The following is an 18,656-nucleotide window of genomic DNA, read 5'->3' as shown; positions in this document are numbered from 1 at the left end:
AATCAGCCAGCTGATTAAAGGTGGTAAGCAGAAGACATGGGCCTTTAATAGGGATGTTTGCCCGGTGGCCTCCAGGGAGCTTTTTGTTTCGGACGTTGATTTTCAAGCAGGAACTTCTGGAAATCCTTTTCCTGCAATTGTACAGTATCTTTGTTACTAATGGAGGGGTGAGCTGCAAAGCACACAGAACGTGGGTTTGGGGAGGTGGGGGCCTCCTTCTTGGAGATGGCACGTCCGTGACTCACTTGGTGCAGCAGGTGCCTTTTGGTGTAGGTGACCCACTCCTTCAGGTGGTCTATGACGATGGGCAGGAGGCTCACCACTCCTCCATAGCGGCCCCTGGCTTCCTCTAAGCTCAGGTAATTCACAACACCGTGGGGGTATCTGTGGGACAGGAGGAAACAATTGGCAGAGCAGGCCCAGCAGAGCAGCCCTGGGAGCCCACAGGGCCCCCTGAGACCCCCCTGGGAAGAGCAGGATTGCACAGCCGGCCATTCCCCAAAACCAGAAAGGTGTGGATGGAATTGTGTGTTGAGGAATGAGTCCTGCCAAACACACCACCCTGGCTGCTGGGATGGATCTGTGAGGCTTTGAGAGCATGTGCAGACACCTGGCCCACAGGAATGAGCCCCGTGGAGACCAGGAATAGGAGGAGGTTAATGCACCTGAGTAACCAGGTCAGGGACCAGGACTACAGGAGGTCATGCAAGGTCATGACTACGTGGTACAGGGGCCTTCAGGGCCTGGAAATGCCCTGCCACGCACCAGGGAAAATGGTGAATGAACAAACCAACCCCCTTTTTATGAATGGAGGCTGGCAGTGTTTCCCCAACAGGGAGCACCTTGTGCCCTCACTAGAGCCAGGAAGGCGTCGTAACAGAACTGGTGGAGAAGTCCAGCGGGAATGTGCAGTTTCTGACTCCCAGAGGCTGAGCTGAAGGGAACACCTACGTGGCTCGGATGGCACTGAGGTCATGGCTGTCATTCAGGAGCACTTTGCACCTCTCCAGGAGGCCATTGGTCACTTCGTCCCCGGGATGCACCGTCTCCAGCTTCTGGCAGAGGCTGCGCAGGTCGTTGCAGATGGAGATGAACATGTTGAGGATGCGCCTGTCGGTGGCGCTGACGCAGTGGTGGTCCTTGTAGCACTGCACCTGTGCACGGGGCAAGCACAGCCAAACGGGTTAAAGTGCACCCAACCTCTGCTGCAAATTGCTCAGGTCGGTGGTGAGAAGCTCTTTTTTCTGTGGGTGTGAAGGGCTGTGGGATGTTTGTGTGTCGTGGCTGAGGAATGCTGGGGTGAGAGAGCTGTGTGTGAGTCTCCCTTGCTCTGGGAAGGGGTGCAGGAGCACCACAGCCACACCCAGCCCTGTGACAGCACCAGAGGGACAGGCTGAGTGTGACAGGGACCCTCTGTCTGCTCCCAGGGCTGTGTGGGAAGTGAGGGCAGCAACACAGCTGGGTCTGTTTGGGAGGGATGTGTTTGCACCACACGTTCTTCATGGCTCTCTGTGTGGCACCACTGCAACCCCAACCCATTCAGCCTAAACCACCTCACTAACCTGTCAGAGCAATGCTATTCCCTGCTTGTCTTGAGCAGTTGTGTTGCTCAGAGTGAGGGGCATTGCATGAGGAAATGTTATGCCAAGAGATTAAGTGTCTTCTCCAAAGAAATCACAGGCAGTTCAGAATATACAATTCTGAGTGGCTGGTTGGCAGCAGAGCTGGACTCCAGCACCTCCAGTGCTTTCTGTGAGATTCCAAGAAAGAAGCAGCTATTCCAGCATGGGTATGGTCTCTGCATACAGAAAAGCCATGGAATGTGCTCGGCCAAATTCTCAGCAGGTTTGTAAGAAAAATAAAAAATGGCTCCTGAGGGTCCATTCCTGTTACAGATTCCTCCTTCCACTCTGTTTGCTGAGTGTTGTGTCCCTGTGAGGGCAGGAGTTTTACTGCTGCTGTGAGCACAACTAGTCCTAAAGAGAAGATCATTTTAGTCTGGGTGTTCACAGATGGGATAAGAGGGTTTGTTGTTGGCCACATCAGCAACAGGGAGTTCATGCACCTGAGTGAGCAGACCAGGGCCAGGACTACAGGAACAACTTCCAAAGTCATGAGCACAGCCAGGCTCTGCAGGCAGGGACTCCTTATGGGGTTTGAGGCTCTGGCTGGAGCAAAGGCTGATCTCACAGAGTCACTTGGGATTAGACTTTATACCCTACTCCACACAGAAATCTTTAAGGAGCTGTTGCCACTACCTCACTGTGGTGTGCACTTCCACCTATCCACCTTCCTCTTCTCTTTTCTCTAAGAAATGTCATCCCTCCACACTAAAATGGTGCCAGATAAGCTTTTGGGGGTTGGAAATTTAGCTCTGTTCAAGTGCAGTGTCATTTTTTCTGCCGTGTCTGTGTTTCCATGCCAAGAATGCTGTCAGTCAAATCAGCTGTAGGCTGAGACCACACACATTTCTGTGTTGGTTGCTTTGATTCTTGTGCCCTCCTGTGACAAATTAAAACCAAGGAGAAGGGCAGTGGATAAAATGGGTGCCTGCTTTTGTCACCAGGGGAGTTCCTCTGGTAGCAGTTCAGTTCCTGCTCAGTGTGCTGCACCAGTTGTTCCCTGGTTTTCCTGGTAATTTGCTCTTTTCCCTTTCCCTTCCTCCCTGGGATAAGGAGGCTGGAGCCCAGGGCTGCAGTTCCCACGTTGCTGTGTCACAGAGGATCCTGTGGATCCATCTAATCCTGAGGTCACCACCCAGAGGCTTCACCCCCACCACGGGCAGCCCTTCCACCTCTGCCAGGAAGAGAAGTCCAGGCTTGCTCAGTACCACTGGAATATTGGCACTTTTAAGAACAGCAAAATGTTACACAACATCTCAATGCTTGTTTTTTGGGAAAAAAAAAAGGCTCAGTGTAATGTGTGCCACAATCCTCTGCAATGCAATGAGCAAAGCCCTCACATTAGAGAGTCAGCCCTTAGAAAACACAACCAGCTCATTCTGTGTCCTAATCCTAATAACAGCCTGGCTTTCACTCTGCTTTGGCACCCACCTGGGTTTTGTGCCTGGGTTCTGCTGCCTCAAATCCACAGTTCTGATTTTATTTAGATTTTCCTCCCCCTTTCTGTCTCCAGGTGGTCTAAGCTCTACTTAAAGCATCCCATGTTATAAAAATTCCAAGACAATTCACTTACCAGCCCAGAAAACCCCGTGCCCACTTGGGACTTTCAGCCCTCAATCCATCATCCTCCCTCTGTACCACAGCCATTATTTTTAATAAGCACTATATAAAGACACAGCAGCACCAATACCAGGGGGAAGAGCCAAACCTGCTGGTTCCTCCAAGGTAAGGATTGCACATTCCATGTGTGGCTGGGGAAGGAGGGTTGGTTGGACTGTTTTCTCATGCCCTGTATTTCTGCCTGTGCCTCAGCAGTGAAATGTGTTCAACTAAACCAGTTTAATTTAGTGTTAAACTAAACCAGAGTGTGATGCTCAGCAATAAGATTCTTTCCTATTTCTCTCTCCAGGTTTTGCCACTGGTTTGCAGAGTTACACACAGAGGTTTTGTCCATCTTCCCTCAGTAAAAACACTTGTCCATCCCTGACCTTGCACTGTGTTGTCCCTGTCGTGGTGGGCACTTTGTACCTGGACAATGGTGGCCACAGGTCTGATCAAGTCATGGGCCTCCTCTCGGGTGTGATCCAGTGCTCTGGTAAATGTAAACTGCTGCTGCTGGAAGATCTTGTAGTTCTGCTCTATGTTTCTTAAGGTCTCCACTACCTCATTCATGTTTATTTATTTCTGGTTTCGGGGAGAGAAGGAGAGAAAGGAATGACGATGTGACTCAGTGTATGTAACTCTCTCACCTGAGCTGGGCCTGTGTGGGTTAGTGGAAAACTTTGAGGGGGGAAAAGAAGCAAAGAGCAAAGATGTATTGTGTCAAAGCCGCAGGGAATGATGGTGTGGAGAGAGGTGGGGATTGCTGACCAGCGGCGGCCACAAACCCTCCAGGCTGTGCTGCGAACACGGGGAAGCCGCGGCCGCTGCGACCGCCCCAAACCATCCCCCGGGGGCGGCCCCAAACCTGCCCCTCCGCCAAACCATCCCCTGGGCGGCTCCGACCGCCCCAAACCATCCCCCGGGCGGCCCCAAACTATCACCGGGGGGACTCCAAACCTGCCCCTCCGCCCGGGGCCGGGGCCGCGCTCAACCTGCCCCTCCCGAGCCTTGCCCTCGGGGACGGACCCTCCGCTCCTACCGGCCAGTGTGCGGGCGCGGCGGGTCCCCGGGCGGGGCCGGGATGTCGCGACAGGCCGTCCTGACAGCGCTGAGCGCAGGCCCCGCCGTTGCCACGGCAACCGCGACGCCGCCTCCTTGGCAACCGTCGCCGCTCGATGACGTTGCCCTCTGCCCCCGCTGCGGCGGCCACGTGCTCTGGTCGCGCGGTGATGACGCGTCCTTAGCAACGCGTCCCGTTGCCAGGGGCGGCCATGGCGGAGGCGGCCGAGGAGGAGCCGGCCCGGCTGTGGCCGCCGCCCGTGGGCGCCTACGCGGAGGAGCGAGGGCTCTTCCCGCTCCTGCAGGTGAGCAGGGACGGCCGCGGTAATTCCTGTAATTAGCGGCTATTTGGGTGCGCACACGGAGGGGTTTCGGCGGAAGAAAGTGGGAAAAAAGCGTCTGTGAGAGGCGAGGCGGGTTCGGCTCGGGGAGGAGGAGCAGGAGGGGGAAATAGTAACAAATGAAGCGCTGGGAGATGCGCAGTGTAGGTTTGCCCGGGGTTGGTCAGGGGCACCACCAGCTCCTGAGCATCCCCCGGAGCGAACCCGCCGCTGTGCGGCCGCTCGGTGACATTTATTTATACTAAAAAAGGAGCAGAAGGGCCCGTCCGGCATCGCTGGGGGTTCAGCGAACAGCACCTTTGGTTCCCTGCCTTGGGGAAGGTGTGTTTTCTTCTGTCAATGCGAGAAAAGCCCATGTGGGACTAAATATTCTTCTGCTGTTCTGTCTCTGTCTCAGAGAGGTTGTCCCTGTGTGCTGCTCACCCATAATTCTGTTAAAAAGCCCTTTTTGCATGTTTAATTGTCACTGAAATACACATAAATATTTATTCTTCTTTCCCAATCTTTCCCCCTCTATTCTTTTATTATTATTTAGTGTAACATAAGGCTATTTATTATGGCTTTTGTGGTGTAATATTTGTGATTTTTTTCAATGGAAATACTTTATTTTGCATTCCAGGAGGCACCGAAAGCAGCTGGAGGAGCCCATTTGACATGAAACGTTTATGGGGCTTACTCAGAGTCTTGTTTTCTGTTTGTGCTTGAATTGTGTTGAAGCAACTTCATGACACAAACAAACACAGCTCGGAATTGTTGTCCTAAACTTAAAACATTTACAAAACACAGAGTGAGACCCAAAACATGAATGTCCCCCAGAGATGAACAGAACTACTCACATGAAATTAAACTGGGTGTAGCAGAATTGAATAAAAAGAAGGATTTGAAGGCAGGATTTAGGAAGAAACAGAGACAGAGTCAATCACTGTCAGACTGAACCCTTTTGAATTGTAATAAACCCAAATTTTCCAAGGTTTGTTATTTTTAAAGCTCTTGGTAAATGTGGTGCTAAATCCAGATTTTTTAATTTGAATAAGTGTTGCTGGAAAGTTATAATTTGAAATGAACTTGCAATAAAAGTACAAATTTTATAGTTTATATTCTGTGCTACCCAGACCTTGAAGCATCAGAACTTGCCTGTGAAAGAGTTTATAAACATAATTAAGTGTTTTAATTAGTCTAATGAATTGGGTGAAGCAGGAAAGGAAAATGGGCCACTCCAATAAAAGACAATCACTTGGTGAGGATATAAAATTTTATGGAACAGGCAGATTTTATGGAATTTACTTGCAAATAATATTAAAGTGTTATGGTTGCTTTTTAGAAATAGATGTTTATTCCAGTGTGAGCATTTCTGAACCAGAGCATTAGTTCTGTTTGATGTTTAGTTTTAATGGCAGAGTTCCTGACTGTGCTGAAATCTCTTACTGGGAAGTCTGTGGGGTTGGTGTTTCTCAGGGTCGGTCCTTTCTCTGCCTGTAAAGCCACAATTTTCCCTGAAACCAGCAGGAAATTGCCACTCCTTGTGTGGTTTTCTGTCAGCTCTGACTTGACCCCAAACTGCTGGAGCCAAACCTTTCTGGTGTCCAGATGTACCTTAAATCAGCCAAAGCAAAGAGGCTTTTCCCTGTTGTGGGTGCAAATTGTATACATACAATTGTAGGTATTGAAAGAATATACATCTATATGTATATATTGACTTAGCTCAGATTCTTTCAGGTCTTTTTTCCCCACTCCTTTTCCCTGCTTTGGGGAGCAAAAAGAAAAAGGAGAAGAAGAAAGGGCAGCTCGAGCCAGGACAAAACCAACACATTGACCATCTTAAAACCAACACATTGACCATCTTTAGTTTTTTAAGCATCTGAAATAGGCTCTGGAGTCTCAACTTTGCCTGTGAAAGAAAATGAATAAGCATTTCTAAACTGTTCGAGGTGCTCCTTGCTGTGAAAATGCAGGATATTGTGCCTGCAGAGCTGTTCAATTTTCCTCTTTGTCCTATTTATTTTCAGAAAATGCTTGAAGAGCTGTTAATTCATAAGCCAGATGATCCCATTGAGTTCATGATAAACCATTTAAAGCAAAACAACGACGATGGTAAGTGAAAATGGAAATTACCAACAGTTCAATTCCGTGTTTGTAAACAGCTGCTGAAACTGCTGCAGGGCATGGAGGAAACTTCTCAGACCTTGAGGAGAGGGAACAAACAGAAATGGTGAGCACTCCGGAATAGTTACAGGCAAGGTGCTTTTCATTTCTTTTTTTTAGTGGGTTATCTAATAAAAAATGCACTTTAACAGTTATAACAATGAAACCCTCTAAGGGAATAACAAAGAGTTCTGGTGTATCAATTATTAATGCGTTCAGTGCCCCATCTGATATTTCCTGTTGTCTTTAAGCTCGCTAATTACTCCTTTTGTCAGGTGTAAATTTGGTTTCCTATTCTACCTGGGCTGGCAGACTCTCTGTTGTTTTGATTAGTTCGTTACTGGCTGCTGTTAATGAGTTCCAGTGCTCGGTGGCATCTCAGCTGAAGGAGCAGCGAGTGTGTCTATTCCTGTGTGTAACCAAAGCTGGGAAATGGAACAGGAGCTCTGTATTCTGCACAATAAAAGCATGTACCCTCAATCAAATGATTTGATTTACAAACTGCTCACCCTTAGGCAGATTATATTTGGATGTGCACAACTGAACTCTTAATTTTTGTTCTGCATGAGCTGTCAGGGAGAGCTGGTGTCACATTGCTTTGATGTGTCTTTAAAACCAGAGTAAAGCACTATGAAAGTTCTGCTGCAGCATCAATGGAATCATTTCCACTGGAGGTGCTGTGAGCTCTCAGTGCTGCTGACTGAAATGCTGCTAAATAGATTTAAAAACAAAAAGAGAAATCAAGCCCTGCCTGTTGTGCCCAGCCTTTTGTGCTGCAGGCAGATCCATCTGGGTTAGAGACCCATGGAAAACATGGGTAAGAATTCCATGCACTTTGATAGAATGCTGGTAAAATTTCTCCCACATTTGTCCTTAAGCCCCACAGAATTATTCAAACAGAATTATCAGGCAGGTTTCCATTTCATGACTTCAGTGTTTCCAGGCTAAAGACAGACCCACAGCAGCTGTTTGTCAGAGGGAAAGGCTGGAAAAGCCTTCTAGGGAAGGAGAGAGGAACTCCAATTAAAATTAAAGCCCAAATGTTGTTTTAAGAATAAATAATATGGAAAACAACGTAGCAGAAATGTGTAGCAGAGTTGCTTTTACTTTTTGATCATGGTGGAAGGTGCTGACTATTTAGAAGAAAAAAAACCCCTTATTAGAGCCATCAGGAAAGTGATGAATTTTCATGATCTTGCCTTGCCAGACAGTTTTAGCCCTGGAGAAAATTTCAAACAGAGATGTGTGCAAAAGCAGCATTGCATCTATCCCAGGTGTGGAGTTAGAAAAGCTTTTTAATTAATGATAGCATCAAAAGTACTTTTAAAAATATAAACAAGTCTAATGATGATTATGGCTTACAACTGCCTTGAAAACCTCACAGGTCAAATGTGGCAAAGTGTTTGTGTTTAGGGCTCTGTGCTCTTGTTCTTTTCTGTGTTCCTTCTAAAAACCTGAAAGGACCACATGAAGGCTGGTGATTCTTTCATGTTCAGAGATGCAAGTTCTCTGCACGGTCTCTTGGCTTGTGCTAATGAAAAAAGCTCTCAGGATCCAAGAGGTGTTTCTGTGAGTTCTTCCTTTGCAGTGAAACCTCCAAAGAAATGTGGGAAAGTTCTGCAAGAATGTTCAGCATGTACCATGTGCTCCTCCTGTTTGACAGAGGATTTCTCTTGCAACTTACAGCAAATTTTGTCTCGTTAATATTCATCATAAAATCTTTTGGATTTAAATGGGTACACAGTGAGTCCAGCTGTTATTTTGCATTATTCCAGGATTAATTTTGTTATTGCTAAAATCGTTGTTGAATGAGAAAACTTCCTTTCACTTGGAAGAGTAAATCCTGCAGCATCTCATCAGGACTAAATACAGAATAAAATATGATTTTTAATGAAGAAAAAGGCTTTTTCTGGAATGTCCTGCCTTCATTTAGCTGCTGGTTCAGAGCTGGAGTGTTAAATAGTGGCTATTTGTTGATTGAGGGGGTTAAACACGACACCCAGTGGTGTCCTGGTCGTGCTCTTGTGTCACCTGTTTAGGGACAAAGCTTTAGAGGAGTCTTACAAGTGTGCAAATGAGTAAATCAGTGAATTACACTGCCCCATCTGCTGCCAGCCACTAAGCAGAGAGAAAACCAGATTTAGTACAAAGTGAGCATTTACAGTAGCCCTGGGCAATATTAAAGCATGAGATGGTGTATATAATGGTATGTTTCGTTTTTTATCAAACGTTTGTCCAAGAAAGCTGTGTATTAAAGCTTCAATACCTAAGGGCTTTCTTGTGAATTTTAAATCATGCTCCTAGTTAAACCTCAAAAGGATCTGTGGATGGAAAGGTTTTTTGATTTTCTTTGAAGTGGTTTGAAGAAGTTGATTAGTGTTGGCACCCGAGCACTCTTTTATGACGCTGTTTATAAATAATTCCTAAGTACCAGGCTGGAGTTTCAAGGTGTTGGATTTTTAAAAAAACCCTAGGATTTAATCACATTACATTTGAAAGAAATTAGGTGATAAAAACAGCTGATGTATCCTTTTAAAGTATTTTTCTACATTGTGTACTAGTTCTGTTGCATTTGCAAGAACCAATAAGGGGGGAGTTGTTCTTAAACCTTCTAAGTCAGATAACTTTGTAAAGATGAATCTGTAATTTGGGTTTCATGTATGTTTAAAAATTGCACCTGCCCAATAACTGTTAAGTGCCTAGAAGGCCTCATAAAAATACATTTCACATCCTTGCCTGTCTGTTACCATCAGACACCATCTCCCCTGGTTATCAAGAGCTGAAGAGGTTTTGGGTGAGCAGATCCCTCCTCTGCTTTGACCTGTGTTAGTCCCAGTAAATACGAACCAGTCCCTCCTGTAGATAGTCTGGAGAGTGATTTTTTTCTCCCCCTGTGGTATATGGGGAAAAAACATCAAAGCTGTTAATATAAAACAATAGCTCAAAGAGTTGCAGCCCAAGGTGTATTTATGGAAAAAGTTCCAAATCCTTTCCTCCCAGTCGCTCCATTTTCCCTTGTTTGTCTTGCCTCTGATTCATCCCCAACAAGCTTCAGAAGGCACAGCCTGTTGTGGTGTTTGTGTGCACAGGATTAACAATTCCTCAGAACTGGGGTGCATTTGTTGCACTTTGCCCCCACCCTGGGAAAGGGAAGGGACATGTAGTAAAGAAACACAAGAAACAGAAATGAGGAAAATTGCTTTTAATGCTGACTGGAAAATGTGAAGTTATCTGTCAGAAGGCATAGCAAGAGAGTGCTTCATTTTGCAGTATCTAAATCTTCTCTGAATCCTGACACAACCTATTTAGGTGAAACTAGAAAGTGAAATAATTTTTCATCACAAAATATGTTAGTCTTGAGTAAATGTTTCGGGAATAAAAGTCAAACTCGGGTGAGGAAATGTTTGTATCTTATGCTCTGGTTCACCCACTAAACTCAGTGTGAGATAAACATGTCTCATACATCTCTCTAAATGGCAGAGTTATTCATTGTGAATCCCACTGACCATGGAGATTAGAGGAGGACTCAGCTGGCACTGACTTGCTGTTCCCCCTTTCCTTCCCAGTGGAGCCCAACCCTGAGGTCTCCACTGGGGCATCTTTCCAGCTGGAATAATTGTTTCATTGTTCACACATTGATATTATGAAATGCAATAGTGGGAAGCTGGTTGGGATCTTTGCTGTTCTGCATCCTGACTTTCACATCTCCTCCTTTCACAGCTCCAAGGATTTGTGTGCTTGGCCCACCTGCATCTGGGAAAACCACAGTTGTGAGTAGCCTCATTCCCACCCACTGCTCACAGTCTGCTGAGCTCAGCATTGGCAACATTTTATCCTGGGAAAAGAATTTTCAGATTTATCTAAGCACAAATTGAAGGGTGGGATTCCTGAAGGAGCCACCTCTGCATGCACTGCAGGTGAAATGGAGCTCTCTCAGGTATTGGTAGGGATACTGCTGGAATGCTGTGGAATTCTGCCTGCCTTGTTTCCCCAGCATTTTAGCAGGACTAATTAACCTGTGAGAAGTCCTGTAATGACACATTTGTGGTGTTCCCTTGTTGTGGGTTTCTCCATTTGCTTGATCAGCTGTCCCATGTCCATGGGCACCTCTTAATTGCAACAGTCAGAGTTGTATTTGAGGCACAGAGAAAGCTGCCCACAGAAGCTGATGGTGGTGTGTGCATGTAGGGAGAAGAGTTTCTCCTTTAAATCCTGTGTTCTGGCACAGGAGATGGAAAAGCCCTTATTCAGAGCTGTACACTCTTGAACATCTTTTAAAGAAACTACTTAAATTTGCACATATATAGTCTGTATTCTTAAATGTATGGCTGGGAAAGCTCTATCTTCCTGCAGCCTTCTGAAAAAAAGGCTTCATTTTCTTTCCAAATACTTCAACCTGTGTTTTTTTCTCCCCTCAGGCAATGTGGCTTTGTAAACATTTTGATGCCACACGAATCTCTCAGGAGACTTTGTTACTCGAGGAGACATTAGCGCTGACAGAGGAGGCAAAGGCATACAAAGAAAAAAATCAGGTGTGTAAGAGAATACAGTAACAGCTGTTCTCATGTCACAGAACAGGAATCATGTGGCATTCCCATGATTTTCCACTGCTCTGAGCTGAGCAGATGAGAGTAAATTCTCTCCTGTCTGTGGTAGTTTGGGCACTGGTTTGTGTCTGTGCAGGTACAGGGTCTTCAGAGAAGGGTGAGCTCTGCTGGGTAAGAAGATTTGAGCACAGAGAGGTGTGTCAGGGCACAGAACAGGAGGGGAAGACAATGTAAAGTAATGGAAACATTAACCTTGACATGAGCAACAGCCCTGGGAGAAGTCCAGTACAATTTACAGAATGGTTCATTCTGTCCTTAACCACAGAGCCTTCTACTGGGGCACGTTTGATAATCTCAGTAAAATAAGCATTAATCTCTGAGGTCTCCTTTGGTACAAAATGCTCTGGAAAACATGTACACAAAGAACTTTTTTTGATCTGACAGTGCTACTTAGTTGTGCATGCTTGATTCCTCTGTAGCATGACACAAATAACTTAGTTGGTGCATTAACTCAAAAGGAGTGTGACAATCCAGGCAGTTACTGACAGCCCGAGGAGCTCAAACTGAGGCAGCAGCAGCTCCTCAGACTGTTCAGTGCTACCCAACTCCAGGCACTGTGTTGCTCCAGACAGGTTTTTAAATCCTTTCATGCTTCATTGTGGGCCTCCTAATTGATCTTCAAAGGAGTTGGTCCAAAGAACAATTTTTCCAGGTGTCCTGATGGAAAATTAGTGACAAGTAGATCAGAAAAATATGTTGAATGCAGAGAAGCATTTCTGCCCTTTTAGCTGATTTCCTTTCTCCAGTTGTCAAGGTGTTCCATGAGAAATAAAATGGAAGAAGTCTGGCTTTTTGTGGCTCATTCTAACAAGTCCAGTAGTTTGAGTTTATCTTTTCTCCCTCATCACCTTTTTTTATAAAAACTGAAGCCATTTCATATCTGTGAGAATTCTACACTGCTACTAAATCAAATTTAGGATTGGAATTGGCCAACAGATTCATAATTTACTGAGATGGTAGACAGTATGATACATAGGTTAGGGTTTTTTCCTTTGAAAATTAGGCTGGAAATGGTGTTTATTACACTGAATTAGTGACTGGAGTTTGGAGATGCCTCAAGTAATATTCTTCAAGACCTGAGAGGAAAGAGATCATTGAACTTGCTGAACTCACTGGCAAAAGGGTTTGCATCTGGCTGGGATGATACAGAATTATTCTTATCAAGAATATCTACTTTGAAATCTTTCTAATTATTAAAGATTGTTTTGATAGGTTCATAAATTTATACTTGGAGGGGGAGAATTTAAAACAAAAATTCCCTTTGGTTTAATTACTGTAATTATTAACATATTTCAGACTATACAGATGCACTTTCAAGGGTGTCCTTTTGGGCTTATTTGATTTAAAAAGATGGATGGTGTGGAAGATGAAAGTCAAAAATGTCAAGGCTAATCAGGTAGTAAGGAGGCCCAAAGAGCAGAGCCTGGTGGTGGTTCAGCACTGTGCAGTTTGCCTTTAGTTTTGAGATTTAGACTCTAGAACAGAATCCCAGACTATTCTGAGCTGAAAGGGACCCACAAGGATCATGGAGTCCAACTCTTAAGTCAATGGCCCTCTCAGAGGATTGAACCCATGACCTTGGCATTATTACAACCAAGTTTTAACCAACTGAGTTATCTCAGGGTCTAGATGAACATTTTCACCAAATAATTTTGTTCTTTTATATGAGTGTGTTTCTTCCAGTGGGACTCCTGGAACCAGGAGGGAACTCCTTGCTTCCTCTAAATCAATGCAAGCTTTCCAGTGACTTAAACTGTGGCCAAATCATCATCTCAAGGGTTGTATTTTCCCTTCCTGACTCTTGGCTGCTGCCTGCGTGTCCTGTTGCTGTACCTGAGCCCTGGCTCTGCTGCAGCAAGAGGTCACTGACTCTTGCAGCACACGGAGCATCCATTAGCACTGATGGCTTTGGGTCTCTATTCAGGAGCACAACAATAGCTGTTCACACCACCTTGGATACAGTCAGGGCATTGAAAAGTTGCAGTCCTGGCCAAAGCAATTTAATAAATGGAGAGGAGGAAAAGCAGGAGCTAAGGCTGTGGGGTTTTGAAAGTCTGCTGTGAAGATCATGTAACACAATTTAATGTCATTTCATGCATCTAAAGTTACTGGGGCTGAATTAACCCAGTGCCAAAGGTCAGGCACTTGTGGGTCAGTAGGCCAATGTTACCAGATCTGGGCAAATGCTGCAAAAAGCTCTGCAAATGTTTGTTCTCATATTTTACTTACTTATCTTTAGCCAAGCTTTCATCTGGTTTGTGTTCACTCACTGCCAGCATTAAAGTGTTTGGGTTTTCCTGGCTCAGGGATTCGTGGAAGGCACATTTGAAACAGGTGATTATTCTCCAAGCTCAGTTTTTCAAGTTGGACATGGAATCATCAACCCCCCACACCTGGACACTTACTAATGAGCACAGCTCAGGTAGTGAATTTTAAATATTGACTGTTCAAAGCAAAATGGGATCATTCTGCATGTAAAAATACTCCAAAAAGAAGTCAAATATTTTTGGAATAGTCAGTAAATTGAAGAACTGCAGGCTACCAATAAATATTCCATGAACAGAAAAAGAGGCTACATTTTTTGATAAATCATTGCAAATTATTCCCTCATCTCTAGTTATTATAATGTTAATAGGAAGCATCTTCAGGCTTTTCTATAGTGAAGTCTAATGATGAGCTATTGCATGTTTCACTTTTCCTGGGAGCTGGATAAAATAAGGAGTTGAAACAACTCTGATAATTGTGGGATGAGTGTGCTTTTAATGCTACACTAAATTGCAGTTCAGGTGTTTGCATACAACCTAATAACTTAAAAGTGCTCTGGAGTTGCATCATGTCCCTGTGCTTTTTAAGAAGAAATATAATAGAAGAGAGAAAATCCAAGGCATCCTTATCTATGCATGGTCAGCATTCCAGTCTGTTCCAGGGTAAGCCATTATGAAGGAACAAATAGGAACTGTTCCAGTCTTGTGAATCCATAAAAAACAGCCTTTTCTGTGTATTTATCTGAACAAACTAAATCTAAACATTCATGATTCTAAGAATACTAAACCAAATTACTTCAAATTTGATTGCTGTTCTCTTCAAGGTGCCAACTTGGAGAAGTCAGAAGTTTTTTGTTGTAGCTGTTTTCAATGCAAATATATCCAAAACTTCCAAGGAAAATGTCTAGTGAAAGTGCTTCCCCCAGAAAAAATGTGTGGGAGTTTTATGAAAAGATAATTGAAATACAACTCTGGGTTGATCAGGCATGGAAGTTGAAGTATGACTTCCCTGAAATAACATGGGATATTTACAATTAATCATGGGTGAGTTTTTCAGCAGTCTGGAAATAATGATTAAATCAGTGTGTATGGAAAAGTGGGCTGAGCACAAACAAAATCCCACAGGAGCAGTTCCCTTTACCTGAACTGAGTGTGGGGCAGCTCTGAGTGTGGTTTGGCTGTTCCCAAGTGTGGGTCATTGTCCCTTACTGGATGTTCCTGGGAAGTTCAGTCCCATCTTCCAGGCTCACGAGGTATTTATGTGTTTCTGAGAGAGAAATCATAAATGGACTATGTGATATGTATCAGATACAGTGATTACCAGTTGAATAATTAGGCATTCAGCAAGCAGCCTATTGACAATGACTTTATAGGCCACTGCTCAGTAGGAGGAAAACTGCCCAGGAAATGAGACTGGAATTGAGCCACAGAGAGCAGAAGGAGCTGAAACACCTGAATGCATGTCCTTGATTTTCCTGTGCCATACACCCTCTCCAAAGAGAGGGCTGAGGGCACCACTGCACTGAGAGAAGCTGCTCTAATTGTGGTTTCAGCTGGCTTGGCAGGGCTGAGCAGAGCCAGCAGAGCCCCAGCACTCCAGCCTGGCACATGAAAGCGGCTCAGGTGCCACGGGCTGTGCTGGAGCAGCGTGGAGTCCCCTTGGAAGGTGACAGGCTCAAAGGCTGAGCAGGGAGGGGCTGCAGGAGCCCCTGACACACCACCCTCTGGGACCTGCCAAGGAACACAGCAATTGCCTTCCCTTTTTCTCTTTCACCTGCTGGAGTGTTGCCTTGTGAATGGATGGCTGATGTTTGGAGGGGCACTGGGATGGAGAGAGATCCAAGCAAAGCCTCTGCCTGGCTGGGCCACCTTGGCTGGGCCACACTTTGGTGTGTTCTGGAGTGTTTTCTCCATCCTCCTTTAAAGGGACTCATGTGGTAGCATTTCCACCACTCCTGGGGAAATTGTTTCATGATCTAACAAAGATTTTATCAAATCTTTCCACGTATTCAGCCATATTATCATTGTATCTCTCTACCTCTGTTAGTATTACACAAGCCTAAAAATGCTTCTTTTTAGGTTCATACCCTTCAGAATGGGTAGGAAAAAAGACATGGGAACCTACAATATGAGAAACTGCAGGGGACAAGGAGTCAAGCTCATGTTGTTAAGTGAAAGATCATTTATTTTAATTGTGAGGTGGAGAATCTGTTTGCAGATTTTTTTCCTGAGTATTCATTTTACCAATAGTGACAAAATGAAACTGAAACAAAGCATTTAGTGAAATTATTAGCAGCTGTTCTGAGTGGTGTGGTTGGAGGTTTAGACTTTATCAAGTTAAACTGGCTAATGCAGAGTTTAACCAGAGTGAAGAAAATTCTTACTAGAAGGAAAGAAGGTAGTGCTGATTTCATGTCAGGAAGTTTAATACTATGGAAAAAGTGATGGGGAAGTGTTAAATCTCTGGAGGAACTTTGTTCTTCTCTCACACAGCAAATACTGCCTTACAAAACATCTCGAGTTGTGGACAAAATAGTAATCACAGAATTAAGCAGCACTTCTGAAAATATTGACAAATGCAGTTCCCATCCCATTTCACAGTCCTGAGTTTAAAAGTAAAATAACTTTAACTGTAAAATGTATTTTAAGTAAACTTGCTGGATGATGACAGAGCTACTTGAAGCTGAAACACACCTGAAAATCAGACTCTTTGTGTTGTTTGCTCAGTGTCTGAGATCCTGTTTGTGTCCCTGATTGCTGGGAAGGTCCCTGATGCTGAGCCCGCTGCCAGTCCTGGATCACACACTGGTGGTGGAAAGGACAACTTATGGCTGTGATATTCTTTTGGATTTTGCAGGTGTGATGCCCAGTGTGTGTGTTAGTGTGTGACACATGGCACTGCTCCCATGTTAGTGTGCAAAAACCCCACGGATGTTCCTGCCATGTGTTCAGCTCACCCTCAACACTGATTTCTGTGTCCTTATTAACTCTTTGTCATTAACTCATGGTAGTGACTTGGGGCTTACACAGAATTCTTTATTTCTTTATTTTTTTAAGAAGACATCTCACTTCACCTTTAACCAGAATGTGCCTGCATGGTAAAATTCCTTTTGAACTCAATTGTGAATATTCAGCCTTTTTTTGTTCTTTCTTTAGAAAATTCCCAACGCGCTTTGGGCCAATCTGATCCAGGAACGTCTGTCAAACGTGGACTGCATCAAACAAGTAAGAATTGCTCCTCAGAGGGCCTCTGGATAAGCACTTACACAAGTAGTTAGCATTCCTAGTCCTGAGCAGAGCAGGGAATGGGGGCAAATCATCGGGGGCTCCGGAGCCCGTTGCTTTCTTGAACATCAGCGGAGGGAGTTTGGAGCTTTATTAACAGGATAAAGGGGAGGATGAGAGTATGCATATGCTAATCTTCCAGCACAGACATGATCAAAGGCTGAACAAGCAGAGCTTTGTTGATTGCCTGGGGCAACTGGCAGAGATATAGTGGACAAAACAGATAAACAGAAAATATCCAAAAATCAATATGTTAAGGTTTTAACTCTTATTGAGGAAAGGGGGGGAAGGAGGAACGTTACTAATTTCAATTTTATGTATTTCTTATTGTGTCTTCTTTTTTCTTCCTGTGTGAGGGAAAACTGCATTTGAATATATTCTAGGTGTTAATTAACATGTTCACTCTTAGCTTATACAAATAGGCAATGGAATGGCTTAGCTGGATTCAGATGTGTGGCTTTTTGTTTCCCTGTCTGCTTGGCCTTGACGTACGTAGAGACTTTTAACACAGAGAACTTCAGTAGGTTGTTGTTGGTTGAATTAATGTCTGGACTCAAGGAAAGCAAAATCATTTTTATGTGGTTTTTTTAAACCTCAGATGTTGTTATGGTTTATGGAGTTCATAGTCAGCCCATTATAAGGGGTCATTTGTGAGGGATATACCAATCTCAGGGGTCAGACCCTGTTTGTAAACAGTGCCAAAGTGAGGATGGCCCATCAATTGATGCACTTCCTGAGAGGACAAAGCCCAGTCCAAAGTAGGTGTTATGTCCATGAAGGACTAAACAGCTTTTCCCTCATCAGTGGTCCATATTTTCAGAGCAGTTGCACCCACCCCTTTGGATCAGGACACTGGTGGAACTCCCTGACCTCATACAGGTACTGCCAGGCTCAGAGTTTATTATAAAATCTCCTCAGTGTCATCATCAACATCCACTTTGTCAGTTGAATAAAGCAGGGCAGGTAATTAACATTTCATTGAAGTGTGAAATCGCTTCCTAAAGCTTCTTAGCTCTACACACCAAAAGAAGGTGGAAATGCTGAAAGCTTCATGTCTTCCACTTTTTCCTCTCTGTGATTTTGGATTTAGTCTGCAATGATCTGCTGGTGTTTAATGTTACTGAAGAAAGTCATGAAGCTAAACCAAACTGAGCTGTTGTTTCTGTGTTCCCTTCCTGCACTGGGAGAATTTTCTAGTACATTTTGTAGAAGGACATGACCCCATCTTTTCCAAGTGGACCATTTTTTGGTGTGATTTAGAATCTTGTGGGGTTTGCCCCATGTTTCATCATCTGGGAGACTGAAACAATGATTTCTTGGATCCTTGGGAAGAAAGGAGTAAAGGGATTGGCAGAAAACCTGAGAGGTATCAGTTGTTCCTCACAAAATACTGGGTGCCTTATTCCATAATTGGTCTATTAATTTTGAATTTGCAAAGTGGAATTAAACTTTTTCATTTCTAGTCACTGTGTTTGAATTACATGTGTCAGTCTGGTTTCTCTTGAAGGTCTTTATAGCTGAGCTATTTTGTTTTATTTTGACTCATTTTAGTTCCTTAGCCCTCCACATCAAATTTATGGTAGGACTAAATATATCTTTTTCTCTGTAATAAATTCACACAGGACTTAGGCCCTTCAGTTGGCAGGAGAACCTGTTTAAAAACACACATGTGGTGCACTGTCTTGTTCATTTTTGTGGTATTTTGGATTAAAGAGTGTAGCTGTAGAAACCAAT

The 18,656-nt window shown here is 44.3% G+C and overlaps 2 protein-coding genes across 3 annotated transcripts in view; one reads left to right on the top strand and one right to left on the bottom strand.

Moving 5' to 3' along the window:
* Positions 1–33: 33 nt before the first annotated feature.
* Positions 34–3,794, bottom strand: SPACA9 (sperm acrosome associated 9). Of its 2 annotated transcripts, XM_071574493.1 has the most exons (4): positions 3,651–3,794; positions 952–1,154; positions 246–384; positions 34–131 (listed from the first exon to the last, which is right to left on the bottom strand). In XM_071574493.1, the coding sequence occupies exons 1-4, from the start codon at positions 3,792–3,794 to the stop codon at positions 45–47; spliced, it is 573 nt and encodes a 190-aa protein (XP_071430594.1). In that variant the 3' UTR covers positions 34–44. The 2 variants fall into 2 exon arrangements, with proteins under 2 accessions (XP_071430594.1, XP_071430593.1); XM_071574492.1 differs by having other exon boundaries at positions 34–384.
* A 701-nt stretch (positions 3,795–4,495) lies between these two features.
* AK8 (adenylate kinase 8) overlaps positions 4,496–18,656 on the top strand; it is a 68,104-nt gene continuing 53,943 nt past the window's right edge. Inside the window, exons 1-5 of the mRNA XM_071574398.1 lie at positions 4,496–4,588; positions 6,631–6,715; positions 10,487–10,536; positions 11,185–11,298; positions 16,794–16,862. Coding sequence (XP_071430499.1) covers positions 4,496–4,588; positions 6,631–6,715; positions 10,487–10,536; positions 11,185–11,298; positions 16,794–16,862 — 411 coding nt within the window. The remainder of the gene's footprint in view (positions 4,589–6,630; positions 6,716–10,486; positions 10,537–11,184; positions 11,299–16,793; positions 16,863–18,656) is intronic.

This window comes from Pithys albifrons, chromosome 20, assembly GCF_047495875.1.
Source record: "Pithys albifrons albifrons isolate INPA30051 chromosome 20, PitAlb_v1, whole genome shotgun sequence".
Classification (NCBI taxonomy): Eukaryota; Metazoa; Chordata; class Aves; order Passeriformes; family Thamnophilidae; genus Pithys; species Pithys albifrons.
Note: the sequence above shows the minus strand (reverse complement) of the source record. Positions and strands in the feature narration are given on the sequence as shown.